This window comes from Clinocottus analis, unplaced genomic scaffold, assembly GCF_023055335.1.
Source record: "Clinocottus analis isolate CAN_PGR_092001 unplaced genomic scaffold, fCliAna1.0.p SCAF_20, whole genome shotgun sequence".
Taxonomy (NCBI): domain Eukaryota; kingdom Metazoa; phylum Chordata; class Actinopteri; order Perciformes; family Cottidae; genus Clinocottus; species Clinocottus analis.
Window position 1 is genome coordinate 11208938 of NW_027175932.1, and position 16645 is coordinate 11225582.

Below are 16645 nucleotides of genomic sequence, written 5' to 3' on the forward strand. Positions count from 1 at the left end.
GAGGGCCGAAGGGGGAGGGTGGGAGTGTGCTGAGAGAGGGGAGGAAGTGGGGGGGCTTTAGCATTCTCCTCTGGTATTTTTCTGTCTGTCGTTCTTTCTTTCCCTTTCTTTCTCTTTGACCCCCCCCCCCCCCCCTTCTCTCCCTCCCTCTCTCTCGCTCCGTGGATGGAGACACGGTTATCAAGGCTCTCTGGGGACAGACAATATGGCCCAGACAATGGCCTCCAGTCCGAGGTGGTGGTGGGAGAGAGAGGGAGAGAAAGAGGGAGAGAGAGGGAGGCTGGGACAGGGCCACAGGGGAAGAGAGGGGCAGAATGGCGCATTAGTTTGCAAAGCACGGACACTCCACTCAATTACTCTACTCGCTCCCTCCCTCGCTCTCCCTTCACACACACACACACACACACACACACACACACACACACACACACACATGAGCGCGCTCGCGCACATGCACACGCACACACACTCTGTCCGTCCTCAAACACACACACACACCACTTTAATCTCTCCCTTTTAAATGAAGTACAGAGACACTCACACTGGAAGCAGCACTGCTCACTTCAATTGGAAACAAGTTTTTATCAGAACCCACAAGAATTTCTCCCTTAAAAAAAAAAAAATGTAAAAAAAACGGTCCATACGGCGATGATTACCAAAATAAAAGTCAATAATTATTCAATAATTAAATACAAATAAAGAGCAGTGCTGGAGATTTCGTGAAAGCAGCAAAAGCACATTGTAAAACGTCACACTGAGGCGTTGGAGATTTCTCCAGCACTTTATTAAACTCCTTAAGTTTTAAAAGTTTTAAAAGTAAAAGGTGCTCCTCACGCAGAACGGCCTTCAATGTTTTATTATTATGATAATGAATTGTAATATTACTGTTATAGGTGATTCTTGCAGAGCCAATTTCAAGTACTTCATATTTTGACGAGTGCTTTGATCTAAATTGATAATTCTTAAGTTGATCGTTGTATTTAAAATCTTTAAAGTAACAATTACAGTTTTAACGTTTCAGTAGTATACAAATACAATACTTAGGTTGAAATACTCAACTAAAATACTTTAATATCCAACTAAAGTGCAGCGCTTGACTTAATGTACTTATTGACTTTCCACCGCTGAAAATAAATTGGGTTTATGAATAGTAATAATAAAATAATTCAAAAAAAACGATTTGTCTCAGTGGAATTACATGAAATCCTTCAGGCTGCTGAAGCCGTCCTCGTTGCTGAGTGCGAGTCGAGTAACGTCAGATTGGATCTGAGCGTGTTCTGCTTAAAGCGCTCAAAGTGTTGACACAACCAGTGGCACACACACACGCACACACACACACACACGCACACACACGCACACACACGCGCGCACACACAAACACCCCAATAAACCGAGGGAACAAATGGAGGGGTGTGAAAATCCACCACTGCCTTAACACCACATCGACAGAGACCTCTTCCTCTTCTCCCCTCCTCCTCATCCTCTTATCCCCCCCTCCTCTTAATTTCTGGCACTTTTCCGTAACCCTGCTTCTTCTTCTTCTTCTTCTTCTCCTCCTGCTGCTGCTTCTCCTGCTCATCGGGGAGGAATGTGTCACTTTGACCGCATCACCCCTCTTCCTCTCTCCATCCTCCAGCTCCCCTCTCATGTCTCTCGGCTGTGCTTTGGTTGCTTTGGCTTCCTCCCCGTGTGTCTTCCCCCGTGTGTGTGTTTTTCCTCTGTGTTTCTGTTTGAGCGAACAGATGAGGCCGTGTTAGCGAAGGCAGTCTGCTTCCAGTATTTTCAGCTCCGGCTTGGAAATTGTGAAAAGCGTCCGCGCGCTCGCAGAAAGCAAAGAGCGGCTGGACTCGTAAAAAAAAAAAGACGTAATTGGAGTGTAAATGTTGAAATGTTAAATAATGTGAATCACGGAGGATTGACGGCGAGGCAAAAGCATGGAGTGCGTTTGAAACGGAGATGAGAAACCACATCACAAGACTTTTGCTGGCTTAAATAGAATGAGGGTTAAAAATATACATTGTAAGCCTCGAGGTACGTAACTCATATGCAGCGACACATTAAGAAAACACCAACATTTCACTCGTGATTTCTCACCTTTTTTCAGACACAATCTCTCCAAAAAACTCAAACAAACTCATCTTCCTTGGCAATTTTCAATCAAAACCCGCAGGATTGTTTTTTGACAACAATGTGATTCAGGGAGGAAAGAAGGAGGAGAAGAAAAAGTGCGAACAAGTGTCGGTGGAAGTAGAAGGAGAGGAAGAAGTGCGAGAGGGCGACAGGATGAAAAAAAAAAAAAGCTTGGGTGGAGGAGGCGAGCGGACACTTACAGAAACGCAGGAACCGAGAGCATCGCGACCACCGAGGCTGGAGAGCACACACACTGGCTACTCACACACACTCCGCTCCGCAGAGAGACTAGCGCTCGACACACACACACACACACACACACACAGGAAACACACACACGCACGCAGGCGTGCACGCGCACGGAAGGGAAGATACCCCTCTCTCGCTCACACACATACATCCACATACGGATGCATACACACACACACACACACACACACACACACACACACACACACACACACGGCCAGAGCCACAGTGATGGAGTGCATTACTGGAAAGCAAGAGTTTTAAGCGCTCTCCTCCTAAGTCATTGTAATCCCTGCATTTATCTCCATACATTCTGCTTTTGGGTGTAATCCTTTAAATTTTTAATTCCGACTAGCTGTTGTTATCTCTTTTTTTTTCTCCTCTCTCTCTCTCTCTCTCTCTCCTTAACCACTTTGCCGGATTGAACGGTTTATTAAAAACACGTTTTCGCTACATCTAAATGTGTTCTTAATTCAAAGGGGGCCCCTGAACCTCCCCCCCCCCCCCCTCCTCCTCCTCCTCCACCCTCACCGCCACCACCAACCCCACCGACCCCAGTTTATCTCGGAACAAAAGATTAGTTTCATCGGGGGCAAAACAGAGCGCTACTTTAATGCAATAAAAGTCAAGCGGGAGAAGGGCGAGAGAGGCGCGCGTGTGTGTGTGTGTGTTAGTATTAAAACGTCGGGTATTATAACATAATCTGTCTCTCACGGCATTAGCATCAAACGGCCATTATTCCACCGGCAAAAGCCACTTGTGTTGACAGTGTCGGCGAGAGGGCAAGGGTTCGCACCTCTAAATGAAGCGGGGCCCGCACAAACATCAGAGGGGCACAGTGAGATTAACATTAGCATAAGGCAAGAAAAAAACAACAACAACAACACCACCACCATGGAGATTGACAATAGGATTACTGTGGGTTTGCATGTATTGAATTTGGATTAAGTGAAAAATAAATTGCAAAATAAGTCAATTTCAAAAGACGAGGCTGAGCGGGAGGGCAGGGTGTGAGCATTTCCAATTGGGATTGGAGAAGTCATTCATTTTGCTTGTTTTTCTGAGGGTCTAAAAATAAAGGAATGTCTTTACATAAGTGTGACTTGTTGAACGCACCTCACGGCTGAGACAGACCGAGACGCAGGAATAGCTGAGAGGGTGAAGCAGAAGTAAATAAAGTTGTGGTGAGAAGTGGAGATGAGAGGATCTCACATTCGGACTTTGACACTTTTTTTTCTGAAAAAAGTGCTTCTTTTTTTTTCTCTCTCTTCACACGCTCACACGCGCGCACACACACACACACACACACACACACACACACCAACACTGTTTTACACAGTTTGTCTATGGCGGTATTGAACTGAATCAACACAACTTCAGTTAGGAGAAGGGGGGGGGGGGGGGCAGAGGAGGAAAAGTGGGACGATTGTGTTACTTCTGGGGGAAACACAACATATGAACACACACACACACACACACACACACACACACACACACACACACACACACGTTTATGTAATGCCTGCTTTACCTCGGCTTTGCATATGGTATCTCTCCCAAAAGAATAGGAGTCAATCATCAACTCTTCTTTACCGTCTCTGACTCTGTCACACACATACATACACACACTCACACACCACACACACGCGCGCACACACACACACACACACACACACACACACACACACACTCCAGCCCCAAACTCAGCCGACTCGCTCAGACACTTCACATGCTTCAGACACGCACAGATACCGAGTCTCCTCTCCACACACATGCCTCTCTACTTTCTGCTCCGTCCTGCGCTGTGTCTCTGTCACCTCTACGTGAGCATGTGTATGTTCTTTGCGTGTGTGTGTGTGTGTGCGTGAGAAAGCGTCACGTACCTGTTACACTCCTGAGGTAGCTCAGGCTCAGTGAGCATGCTGGAGTAAGGGTCCGTCGCTCTTGTCAACAACAACATAAAACAGTCCCACAATGCTCAGATGAACAACGTAAGTCTCCCAAAAACAAGACGGGATAGAAGTGATCCTTCAACCTCTCTCTCACACACTGCTGATTCTCTCTCTCTCTCTCTCTCTCTCTCTCGCTCTCTCTCTGTGTGTTCCTCTCTGTCTCTCTACTCACACACTTTCAGCCTTACACCCTCCCTCTCTCCCTCTCTCTCTCTCTCTCTCTCACTGCCTCTGTCCCTCCTCTTCTCCCTCCCTCGCTGTAAGCTGTGAGATCTAGGCTCAGCTCTTAAAGGGCCAGCAGCAGAGCCTCTTCATCTGTCGCTCGCTCAGTGTGTGTGAGCGCGCGTGTGTGTGTGTGTGTGAGTGAAAGCAAAGGGGAGGGGCCATTTGACCATAGGGCTCATCAGTCCGAGTGCAAATGCACAGCGGTGCTGCCCCCTTCCTCAAGTCCATCTCTCCTTCTCACACACACACACACACACACACACACACACACACACACACACACACACACACACACACACACTTCAGGGTGATAAGACCACAGCAAGCCCCCATACATACCCTTTAATAAGCAACAGGAAGGGTATAATCAATAGGAGGTGAACCACAGTGAACTATGGGAAGCACACGCACGAGCACACGGGGTTTTAAGAGCGTTTTCCTCTATCACAAACAGAAATCCAAATTATTAAACCTTACTTTAGGAGATAAATACTTTAGTTTTTCAAGTTTTTTTTGCAGCTTTCTTTGGATTAAGGCTGCCATGCAGGTGGACCAGCAGTACAAAGACATTCAAGCAAATTCTCCACTCTGAGATGCTCAAACCCGCAGATTTTGGGAATTTGTCCTCAATCACATTGTTTTGATCGCTCCTATTTGGCCACAAACGTCTCGGTGGATCTATTACGAGAAGAGTGTGTACTTTTTGCTCCGTGGATCAATATTGTTATCAAGGCCTGCAGAGCGACAGCAGGATGATTCTCTTATTGGATGTTCACACCGTGAGGTTTAATATCTCCTCACGTTATTGCCTCTTATTTCCAGTTTGTCCTTTTCAAAGTCAGGGTTTGAAGACGTAATCATGAAGACGGCTGTGTGTAATTCTGTGTACCTGCACGAACCCTCCATTCAAATACCGATGGATATTTAAAGTTCATCTGGAGTGATCGGGGGCGACGACCATCACAGACTAAAGAAGGAGCAGTTATTGGATTACTGAAACGCCGCCATAGACACACTGTTCCAGCCTGACGTACAGTCGGGCTGCACGTTTCCACATATTTCGAATACTTTGCGCTCACCCGCGCTTAATTGGTTAACTTGTGTTGTTCCAGCCTCTTTTACTGGTGCTTTGGTTCCACTGTTGTTCGCAAAGTGAAGCTGTTGTGCGCTCCACTTCGACCACGCACCATGCTCCTCACATGATTGGCTCCGCTGACAGAGTAAAGTAACAGAACAGTGGTCGTAAAACGAGCCTTGACACAAGATTAACACGAGGCGTCCGGAGCTGGAAGAGTTCAGAATGAACTGCTGCACTGTCTCGAGGGGTTAAAACACATTTCTATGCCAGTGCGTGACTACGAGTTATTATCGCCTACTGATTGTCATTATGATCGGACAATAAACGTTAATCGAGAAGTCCTGTTTCCAAGAAGTAGAAACACATAGAAAAACATACCCTGACTGTTAAAGGGCTGCATTGTTAGCTCGTATAAATTCATCCGTGTCTTTGCGTTGGGTTTCCTGCCCACTCCCGTCGTTACATGCAGTCATTCTAACGCGTGCAGCTATTAGTTTGAATAGGATGTTTATATGTGCAGAACAATGACAAGGCCGAGCCATTCAGGTGTGATGCACATCATCCGGCCCACGAGGATCCTTTTTTTTTTGTTTTTCTTCTTCATGGCCATCGTAAAAAAAAAAAAAAAGGAGATGGAATATGAATGTTTTAACAGACGTGAGCTCCCTTCCTTTGTCCCTTTGTTTTGATGCAGCGAGAGGCAGACATTTGATTTTGCGACATGGAACCGCTTTGTTACGAGAAGACAGCTGAACACTTCCAACAGAACATATGCCCAAGCTCACATGCATGGGCGAACACACACACACACACACACACACACACACACACACACACACACACACACACACACACACACACACACATGCTTACACTGACTGAAACCCTCACCAATCACACGCAACCATTGTGTCCTCAGGTGTACGTACAGTAGAGTGCATGTATATATTTGTGTGTGTGTGTGTGTGTGTGTGTGTGTGTGTGTGAGAGAGAGAGAAAGAGAGAGTGCATGCTGCTTGTAGCCCATAGTGCTGTCAGTCACTATTAGGGGTGTGTGGTCTACGTGTCACACATACGGCCAATCCAGCTATTGTTCTGGAGAGTGCAGAGAAAAGCAGAGCTGACAGACTGCCACTTCTGGGATACTTTAACACACACACACACACACACACACACACACACACACACTCAGGCACTGACACACACACACACACTCAGACACTGACACACACACATGGAAGGGGAAAGAGGAGAGAAAGCGAGCTCCTACTGTAGACAAGCACACATCTACTGTATGGTGTGTCACACTGTATGGTTTCTCTCTCTCGCACACACACACACACACACACAACACACACACACACAATATTTCGACAATTAGAAACTTTTCGTGGACAAAACGATCTCACCATCCTCCTTCACAGATGGGAAATTGTCTGGACTTTCATTCCCCGTGAGCTTGAAGGTTTCTGGAACGCATCATCCCATCGACACAAACTCTCCCTCGAGTCGTCAGTCAGGCGTTATCAGACGAGTCAGTGCCAGTTGTTGCATCGTATGACATCACAGACGTCACCTCAGTTATTGTCTGGCGTTAGTTGTATTCACAGACCTGCCAATCCTCACCAAGTAGCCGCTGGTGGAGAGGATGGAGAAGCACTGCACTCTTTTATTTTGGGAGCATAGAGCGTGATGTGTGTTTTAGATACATGAGAAAGCAACAGGTAGTGGAGCTGAGGATGGAGGCATCTAGTAGCTGATGACAATTAGGTGGGAAAACATCTCTCTCTCTCTCTCTCTCTCTTTCCTTAACTCTCTCTCTCTCTTTCTCTTCCTCTCTAACTTTCTAACTATTTAACTCATTCTAACTCTAAAACTCTCTGACTATCTCTCTTTAATTCTCTCTCTTTCTCCCTCCCTCTAATTCGAAAACTCTGTTCCTAATTCTCTCTCTCTCTCTCTCTCTCTCTCTCTCTCTCTCTCTCTCTCTCTCTCTCTCTAACTTCCTCAGGAATACATTCCTACCTCTGTATGTAGGAGCACACACATCCACTGCTCTCTACAAGACAGCAATATGAATGTCGACAACAATCAGTGGCATTAGTTTTCTGTTTTTTGAATCAAATTCATGGTCAAACGGAGAGAATACTCTGGGAGGGATAAATCTAATCGCATTCCACGACTCAAATGAGGCCCCGATTGGAAACGGCATCTCTCCTTGACCCTGTAAACAGCTGCAAAACCAGTGATAACCTCATTTGTGCATTATAGAAACTTAATTTCGCCATTATGCGGCAGACTCTGCGGCAATCGGCCAACATGACGGAGCGGCGCTGACCTGGGCACAACCCTGGAAATACCAGCTGAGAGAATGGGACTGAGCCTCCTGCCCGTCACATTTTCAGGAGATGTTTACCATGATTACCAGTCGCACAATGGGCAAGGCTAAAAGCTGTGCTAGACTTTACTTTGCCACAAACTCAGCCGCGGTTCTTTAGCTGGAACAATGGATTATATAGCGGGCACGGGGGCGGCACAGAGGCGCAGGCGTAACCAGCCTCTCAGGTGAAAGCCATCATCGGCAGTAAATCGCTGAGGAATATGAATGAACAAGGCCACCGGAGTGCATTGTGCTCGGTGAGAGAACAAGCGGCAAGAAAATGAAAAGGGACTGTTTCACCTGGGCGGGAAACAAAAGAGGCCTGTGAAGTGATACGTAGGTCCTTTAACACGAGCTGTGTTTTTAGAAGGACGAGGGAGAGGTGACGCGAGCACGATGGAGGTTTCACAAAGCTGCTAGTATAAGGACAGGATATGCAACACACACACACACACACACACTCTCTCGCTCTAATAAAATGTGCTATCAGAGAGAGAGACAGGAGCAAAAAAAATTCCCAGAAGGAACGGTAAAATACACACATTCATGTTTGATAAAACACACGGTCATTCACAAACACAGGAAAAAAACATGCGGAAAAGCGAGCGTGTACACACGCACGCACACACATACACACACACGCACGCACGCACAGTCCATTACAAAGAAACCGTTGATGGGAGGCCCCTGTGTCGGGACCCTAACAGCTGTAGTGCATTAGGGGCCGACCATGTGCAGGGGTTAGAGAGAGACCGGCAGTAAACAATCCCCGAAGGCTGAAGACACACACACACACACACAGACACACACACAGTCACACATGCCATCATAACCCACACATTTTCACAAGGAGCCACGCAACAAATTATGCTAATGAGGGGACGCACACGTCGGACACAATGTGGCAAATCAGTGGTTCTGGACCTGAGAGGGTTTCCTGTGGAAGAGCGAGATCACATCTCGAAAATGACAGTTTACATTTAAATCGGAGAGGAAATGAGCGCGGCTCGTCGAGCGTTGCTGTGGTGCTGTGAATCTAAATTCGGCGCCGATTTTTTTTTTTGCTTGTAAATTTCAAACCGTGCGTTCAGCCATTCACTGAGAGATGAAAACGGTGAATGACTGGTTGATGTTGACTGATTAGTGAGCGCTCCATGCAGAGGAATTAGCCTCGTATTGTTTGTTCCTGCAGCGCACATGCGATGTTCAGCCCCAGTACAGGAAGACGCGAGTGCTTTGTGTGGGCTGTGAAGGATGAAGGGATGGGTGTGTGTGTGCCGGAGTTTACGTCCCAAAAAAAAGCAACAACATTTACTCAACTCTAGCCACGTGCTATTTGCCATACAGATACTGTCCTCGTCAGCGGATTCAGGTAGTTGAGTTTTCTTGATGTCCAAACTTTCCATTATTCTGAGCATCTCTCCGGCTTATTTTTGCGGCTCAAAGCCTGAGGTCCAACACTTCATTCTTGACCTTGGAAACGGCCAACAAGTCCTCGTGGGAAATAACTGATTATGTCGGTTTTCTTCGGAAGCTCAAATCAATGTCAACTGACTCAACACTTGCATATTTGAAGTGAGCACAATCCATTGTTTTGCAGAATGGTTCAAAATCCAGCATGAGTCTGCTGACGGGGACACAGCAGTGCTGCTCCCCTTCAGGATCAGCTGCCAGTGGGATAAACAGTGGAGTATAACTACATCAGTCACCTGACAGTTATAACGCTGGCACCCACCGCGGCTTAGTCGCGCCAGCATTAATACATTAGTGACACCGAGACACAACAAGGGAAAGAAAGCCAGATGGAAAACTTGACCGGTGTCGAAAGCAACGCGTCATTTCAGTCGAGAAATGCTTCCAAAAAAAAAAAAAAAAAAAAAAAAAGCGTTGTGTGGGATAAAATGAGTTTTTAAAAAAATGTCGTCATGTCTTACTGTTACCCTACAAACCTTTTGTTTTTGACATTGTATCAGATAGCATATTCCAGGTAACACCCAAGGAGTCTTTCAAAAGCACAATATGATCAACAATTTGGACCCCCCCCCCCTCCCAACGCCACGCCAGTCTCTCGCTCGCAGCTCGTCTCAGCCGCAGGGTGAGCTCATATATCAATACCTCTGGCATCTTTTCCTCTCTCTCCCTCTCTCTCATCTTTCCTGGAAGAGGAGGAGAGAGGTAAGGCCGGCGTGGACAGGCGCAAGCCCCTGTGAAGTGGCTTTATCGTCGGGGGACACGTGCAGGCGGAGGGCCTCGTCTGAAGGCTGAGTGGCAGGCGGCAGAAGCCATTAAGATAGAGCCGCTATCTCTTGCTGCCAGGGCCCTCTTAGTACAGGCGGGGGCTCAGGCCGCTCTCATCCACACACACACACACACACACACACACACACACACACACACACACACACCTGCTATCCTGTGGTACTTGAACCGACTTGCGCTGACATGGATGTAGACATATGTGCGTTCATTTACGCTGAGCAGCGTCTCTTTCCTCCCGTCCCCCCCGTGTGTCTATCTGGAGTCGGTTCCACCTCCAAAACCCATCAATCCCCGCCTGGGCAGGCAGAGGAGCACAGATAAATGGGCAGGTGGAGACCAAAGGACGGACGGACAAATTGCTCTCCGCCACCGGTTGCTTCGGTAATGCGAGTGCGCGCCGGAGTCACTCTTTTGGGATATCCAGGTACGAACGCGACTCAGACGCTAACCCTACCCTGAACCATCGCTTGTTTTCGGATAATCATTTATTTTCCCTGTCTCACCCGACTGACATCGCTTTAGCCCGCCGCCCTATTTGTCTTACCCGGAGAGTTTCTCTCCGCCGCCACCGCCGCCGCTCAAGGTTACTTGATGTGAAGTGCGGCGCGTGTGCGAGCGCGTCGGGAAACCTTTCCGATGCCGCGGCGAACGCCGCACTGTAAACAAAGCTGTTGTCTCCGCGCCGACAATGGCTGCGTGGGAAATTAATTAGCGATCTGTACGCTTTGTGCGAATCTTAACTCGTTCCTAATTAGCTGGATTTTTCCCTCGGAAACATCAAGTCAGTTAATTACAGCTGAGGGAACATGGATTGTTTCTAGTGTCACTTATTTATTAGTAATCTTCGGTGCGGTGAGAGAGCGAGCGGCTGGTGCAGACAATGCAGGAAGTGCATGAAAGGGAGTCTGTGTCACAGCGGGGTTAATGAATCACTAGCCTGGGAAGATAAATACAAAATGGATGATTTACCCAAAAAATAAGCGTCCGCACATCTTAGAAACACACACAGACACAGAAAAAGTTTGCACTCATGACCCTACACACACTCACACACACACACACACACATACACACACACTGCAATTGTTGTGCTACCTGACTGAGAACTTTCCTTTTGCTTAACGGAGAGCTAAAGGCCGTGACTGACTAAAATTAAGAATGAGAATAAATGAAAAGATCCTTTGGCTCCATTCAGTGAGGACGAACGGCAGAAAGAGATGGACAAGGACTTCATCCATCAAGCACCCACTTGTGGGATTACAGCAATGCTCTCTGGGTGAACCCCACATTGCTCATTGGAAGCAATGTCTTGCTTGGGGAGAACAACACCAGGACAATCAAGTGAGAATGCAGCAACTTGGCTTTGGTGTTGAACCCTTCGATTAGACGGATTTATAGGGACAGAGCCCTAAACATTGCAGCCAATTGGAGATTCCCCCTGGAGAGCCACAGACAGTCTTTTGGCTGATGGTAGGGTGATGGAGGGTTGAAGTTGTAAAGCAGCAGAGACTGCGATGGCGGCAGAAAGGAGGGAGTACAGAACATGGTTGGAATATGTTAAAATCTTAGAGTTAAGATGTTTAGATTAACAAGCCCGGGCAAAATCTTTGAATGACAGCTGAGTGGAGCTCCAACGTGATGGAAAACTTTGTCTTTCACTAGCTTCACTACAATACCTCAAAAGACATATGACAGAGGAAGAACCATTATGAAACATTCATTTCAAAACATGCATAAAAAGCTTACAAACCAACTTCCTCGTTCAACTTGACTCACATTCATGGTTTTCCTGTACAATGAGGGATTATTGCAAACATTTTCTGTTTCAAATACAATGTAAAAGCTTTAGATAAGCCAGCTAAAGTGTTGCAACCGTCTGACCACTTTTCTTTCTTTCTCCATTCATTTCTCTGCTCAGCTTGACTGACTTTGGCTGGAACAGTTTTCTCACAAAAGGTAGCAATGGGAAAACTACAGAAATAAGACCTAAATTGCAGCCCGGCCTCACGCCCAGAATGTCAAATCGGCGGCCATCGGCGGCTCGATCCCGACACAAAGGGCGTCCTTTAGCAGCTGCATGAGACGCGTCGGGACATCTGCGTCACAGTGAGATAGAAAGCAACAGACGTAGAGCGAGAAAGTCCTCTGCGGGCGGGACAAACGAATGTATGTATGCCGCAAGTTGCAGTTTACATCCATGTGTGTTCAACATGTCTTCATCACTATATCCTACTTGACATTTGAGAAGAATTGTCATAATTGACCCTTCCCTAAGCCCCACCCCCCGCTGCTCCTCCTGCAGGCTGTGAGATTTATGGAGGCCACACTGTCACAAACGGCACTCCACCTGCCGGGTGAAATTAAGGCACGACGCTGTTCCTGTGAAGCCGAGTAGGTCTTCATTCACTGCTACTATTATTAAAAAGAAGAAGAACAAACAGCGTGTGTGTTCATTCACTGTACACTCTTGCGCAGCTTGCGTAGCATATAGGTGCTAATGCCTGTTCAGGATTCGCTAACGAACTCCGCTCACGTTAGCTCCACAGATTTCAAACCTCTCCGGGTAACGAGTATCGGTATTACTCAACACTTAACCACCACGAGCTTGGGGCGAGGGGCGGGGCTCAGAGCATCTCAATTCCTGAGCAAAAGCCCCAAAAAAAGGCGTTGTGTTAGATCACAGTCACCTTGACCTTTGACCTCCCAACTCTCCTCAGTTATTTGGGTATGGGGATGTCTGTGCCAGTGAAATTCCCCCCGGGCTCACTCATGACTGCAAAAGTCAAACCTTTAATGGAACAATTACATTAATTTTGGATATTCATGGCAATCAAGTTATTTTGTGCACGTACTGAGCGGGGGAGAGGTGAGAGATGGAGGCAACTTGAAAAGGTGTTTGATTTCCCTGCTCACAGGGACAATAGATGTATAATTTCCCCCCACCCTACAAAAGTAACTAAAAGTTGCCTCCCGGTCTCATTATATCACAGAGATAGGGAAGAGCAAAACATCTTTAAATATGAAAACACAGCGGATTATCACTTTGAGACTCCCTGAGCTTTGTTCTTATCCCCAGGAGCTGATGTTCTCTCTACCTCTTCATCTCCCTCCTCCTCCTCCATCACAGTTGCTCTCTCTCTCTCTCTCCCTCTTTTTTAATTCTTCCCCTTCTTTCCCTCCTCTTAAACCCCCTCCAGTCCCCCTCCACCTCAAAGCTGTCAGGATGCTGCCTCCTTCGGTCTGAGGCTGAATGGGGGGATTTGGCATCGTTCCCCTCTCTGCTCTCGCTGCAGCCGTATTTTATATATAAATATATATTTATATATATATATTTTTAAGAGCACACATGTTTATGCACCAAATCTCTGCACTTTGTGTTTCTCCACGTCAAGGCACAAGCTCAACCCTGGATTGATGCGCCCAGGCAGCCCCCTGTGGACTTGCTCTGAGGGAGAAGGGGGATGACAGAGAGAACAGAAGAAAAGAGAGGGAGAGAGAGAGCGAATGTAGAGGAAATGATTTTCTGATTTTCTACACAGGCTTTGTGGTCCTGGAAGGCTGTTTATATGTGTTTTTTAAGTCCATTGGTGAGAACAAGAGGAGAGGAGATTGTGCTATCCACTGCCTGAGGGCGATGCTGAGCCTATATATTTAAGCCCCCTCTGTTCCTTGCTTAACAATAACGCCTACTAGTTTTAATTTAATTCTGTCATTTCTTTTTTTTTTTTTTTAACTAAATAATCCACTTCCATTTTCTATGTCACAGCTGGAGAAATAAATCTAATCTTATCGCAGAGCAGACTGGGTGTGAGGTTTGACACTTAAGAGTTTTTTTGTCCTATTTTGTTTTTTTTTCCTCCCATCTTCAGGGCCATGTGTGAGAAAGAACAATAGCCACAGACGTGTGTGAGAGTGTGTAGCTTACAGAAGGGCAGGTAGTGCACGGCGCGCGCGCACGGAGGCGTTCGTAGTATTTCTGTACGTGTGCGACCGTGCGCGTTTGATGGTGGGAGGAGCGCGACTTGAGACATAAAAAAGGCTGCCAAAGTAAGACGGCTACTTAAGAGAGTAAAAACTATAGTTAAGGATTTAGAGGAACGAAAACAGAAAAAACAATTTAAATAATAACAGTGCTTGAGATTTAAGGCGACTAGCCAGTTGGCTCGTGGCCACTCCAGATGTGGCCAGTTTCCTCTTCTCACATCTTTCAGCCCAGCAGCCACCGTTTAGCGGCATAAAGCCTGCTCTCCCACACGCCGGCGTTACCAAACCACAACTCACCACTTTTTATAGAAGCTATTTGCATCAGATTTATATATTGCTTTAACGTGCGTCCAGCACATGAAGTCCATAGTCTGAAACCAAGAGCATGAAACATCCCCACCGGCAAGAAGTAGCTGCTTTAAATAACGTGCCGTCATGGAGGAGACTTCTTCTGTTGCTGTAAGTTGATTTAATACTTAGTTGAATTAAACACTTGAGCTTTGCCCAACAGTCTTTTCACACCTTTGCGATCGGGTCACTTTCACACCACCGACTGGACTTTTTACACGCTTCATGTACGTCATGGTTTAGCCGGTTTCCACTGCAGTTTTTTTTTTTCCAGTGGATTACATTTTCCACATGATCCAGACGCAAAAAATAAACGTTATTTCAGCTTTTTTTTTTGTTTTTTTGCTGTGTTTTTAACTGACACTGGCACTTTTCAAATGAACTCACAGCTGTGAACATACGGTCTCGTGGACTGACAGTGGAGACCTTGGTTGGACAGTTTTGGCGACATTCATCATCGGCAGGACATGTGGGATCATATCCTGGCGACATCATGTTGCACTGCATTGTGCCGTGTTGGTACTTCACGCTCTCTGTCGTCACAGCTGACCATCAAGTCACTGATGAGGAATAATGTTCGTCAAATCGGCGACTCCACTTTTTATTATGAATAATGACAAACAGGCCGAAACGGAAGAAAAAAACTCGCAAATTTTAGATTTAAGATGGCTTTCTCAACAGTTTATAGCCAAAAGATGTACTTAATAGTGGTTTACTTTTGAAATTGAAGCTATAAATCTCGGGCCCCTTGGGGTCGTTGGCGGGTGGATGCTAACACTTATCTTTGTGGGTTGGGCCGTCGCGGATTGGCTCTCAAAACGGGTCGGGTGGGTGGATATAAAAACAAAAAGTGGTCTAGTAAGCGTATGACTGCTGATTATTGTAAAAAGCAAAATGAGGAGAGAGAGAGAGAGAGGAGAGAGAGAGAGAGGGTGGGGAGCGAGCGACAACGGCAGGTCCCGACTCAGACGCCACACCTGAAAGTGCAGGCCGGAAGAGCCCGGCTGTGCCAGCGCACTGATTAATACCACGCTGGATTAATGAAAGGGTGCGACCGGATCATGTGCTTGTGCGACCGACTGAGAGAGTTGGTACAGCATCTGTGCTGCCAGTGGAAAAGTTAGTCTGCCGCCCTGCGGGGCCTTTTCTATTCTCAGAAATCATATGAGTACGCCTAGGTGCATGCTGGTCCTCTCGCTCAGACTGAAGTCTGAAGTTATTTTTGAAAATAATCTGGTTAAAGATAATTTAATAGGCTCCAAATAGCTATTTTTGTTCTGTCTGTAATTCATTTGGGCTACTAAGAAGACCAGCCTCTTCCAAACTAAATGACATATCGACTGTCATAGAACAAATTGGTCTGTTTCAGTTCATACCACAAACTGAATTTACAAGAAAAAAGCGTGGTCACAATCCGGCCGTTTAATCTGCCCCAGAGTTCTGGTGACAGCTTTCACAACAGCCCGAGAGCACACTTGAACTGACTCACACAGGTTTGGTGTGAACGCTTCTGAAAAATGTTTTCATGCGTGTGTTTGTGCAGCCATGGATGCCTTAACTTTATTGTTAAGGCATCCATGGCTGCACAAACACACGCGCGCTCATTTGAACAAACCCTCCGTGTTGGTGAGTAAAATGCGGCCTCAGTTTGTGTGTGCCTCCACCCGTGAGCCGTCTTTGCCCAAAGGAACACGATCAGAGCGCCGCGGCGTTGACCCCTGGCTCTCTCCCGTTGACTCCCCATAATGTTGCAGCTCGTGGATTTGTTGACACTTGTTCAGCTGCTGCTTTCCCGGACTCCCACTGGAATGCAGCTTCAAGCCGAAATGATAAATATATATATGTGCATGTGTATACATGTATATGCCGCGAGCATACTGTGCGCTATGAGCTCCTTTGCGTTGGTGGTACATGAGATGACTTTGCCTGTGCTCGCGTGGCAGCGTTCTGCACGCCGGGGCCACCTGATGTTATCGAGCATTTCTTCATACTTCAACCTACAGAACAGCGTGCTGTTTTTATTTTTTTATGTCTGTTGTG

General features: G+C 46.7%; 1 protein-coding gene across 13 annotated transcripts in view; it reads right to left on the bottom strand.

Annotated features, from left to right (window-relative positions):
- sox5 (SRY-box transcription factor 5) overlaps positions 1-16645 on the bottom strand; it is a 202307-nt gene that overhangs the window by 80678 nt on the left and 104984 nt on the right. For 2 of the 13 annotated variants that reach the window (XM_068586189.1, XM_068586180.1), the window contains exon 1: positions 4263-4548. The exons of 9 other annotated variants lie outside the window; for them this stretch is intronic. In XM_068586189.1, coding sequence (XP_068442290.1) covers positions 4263-4339 — 77 coding nt within the window. In that variant the 5' untranslated portion in view covers positions 4340-4548. Of the gene's footprint in view, positions 1-2330; positions 2393-4262; positions 4549-16645 lie in introns of those variants that run through there. 2 more of the 13 variants (XM_068586188.1, XM_068586187.1) reach the window with 1 other exon arrangement.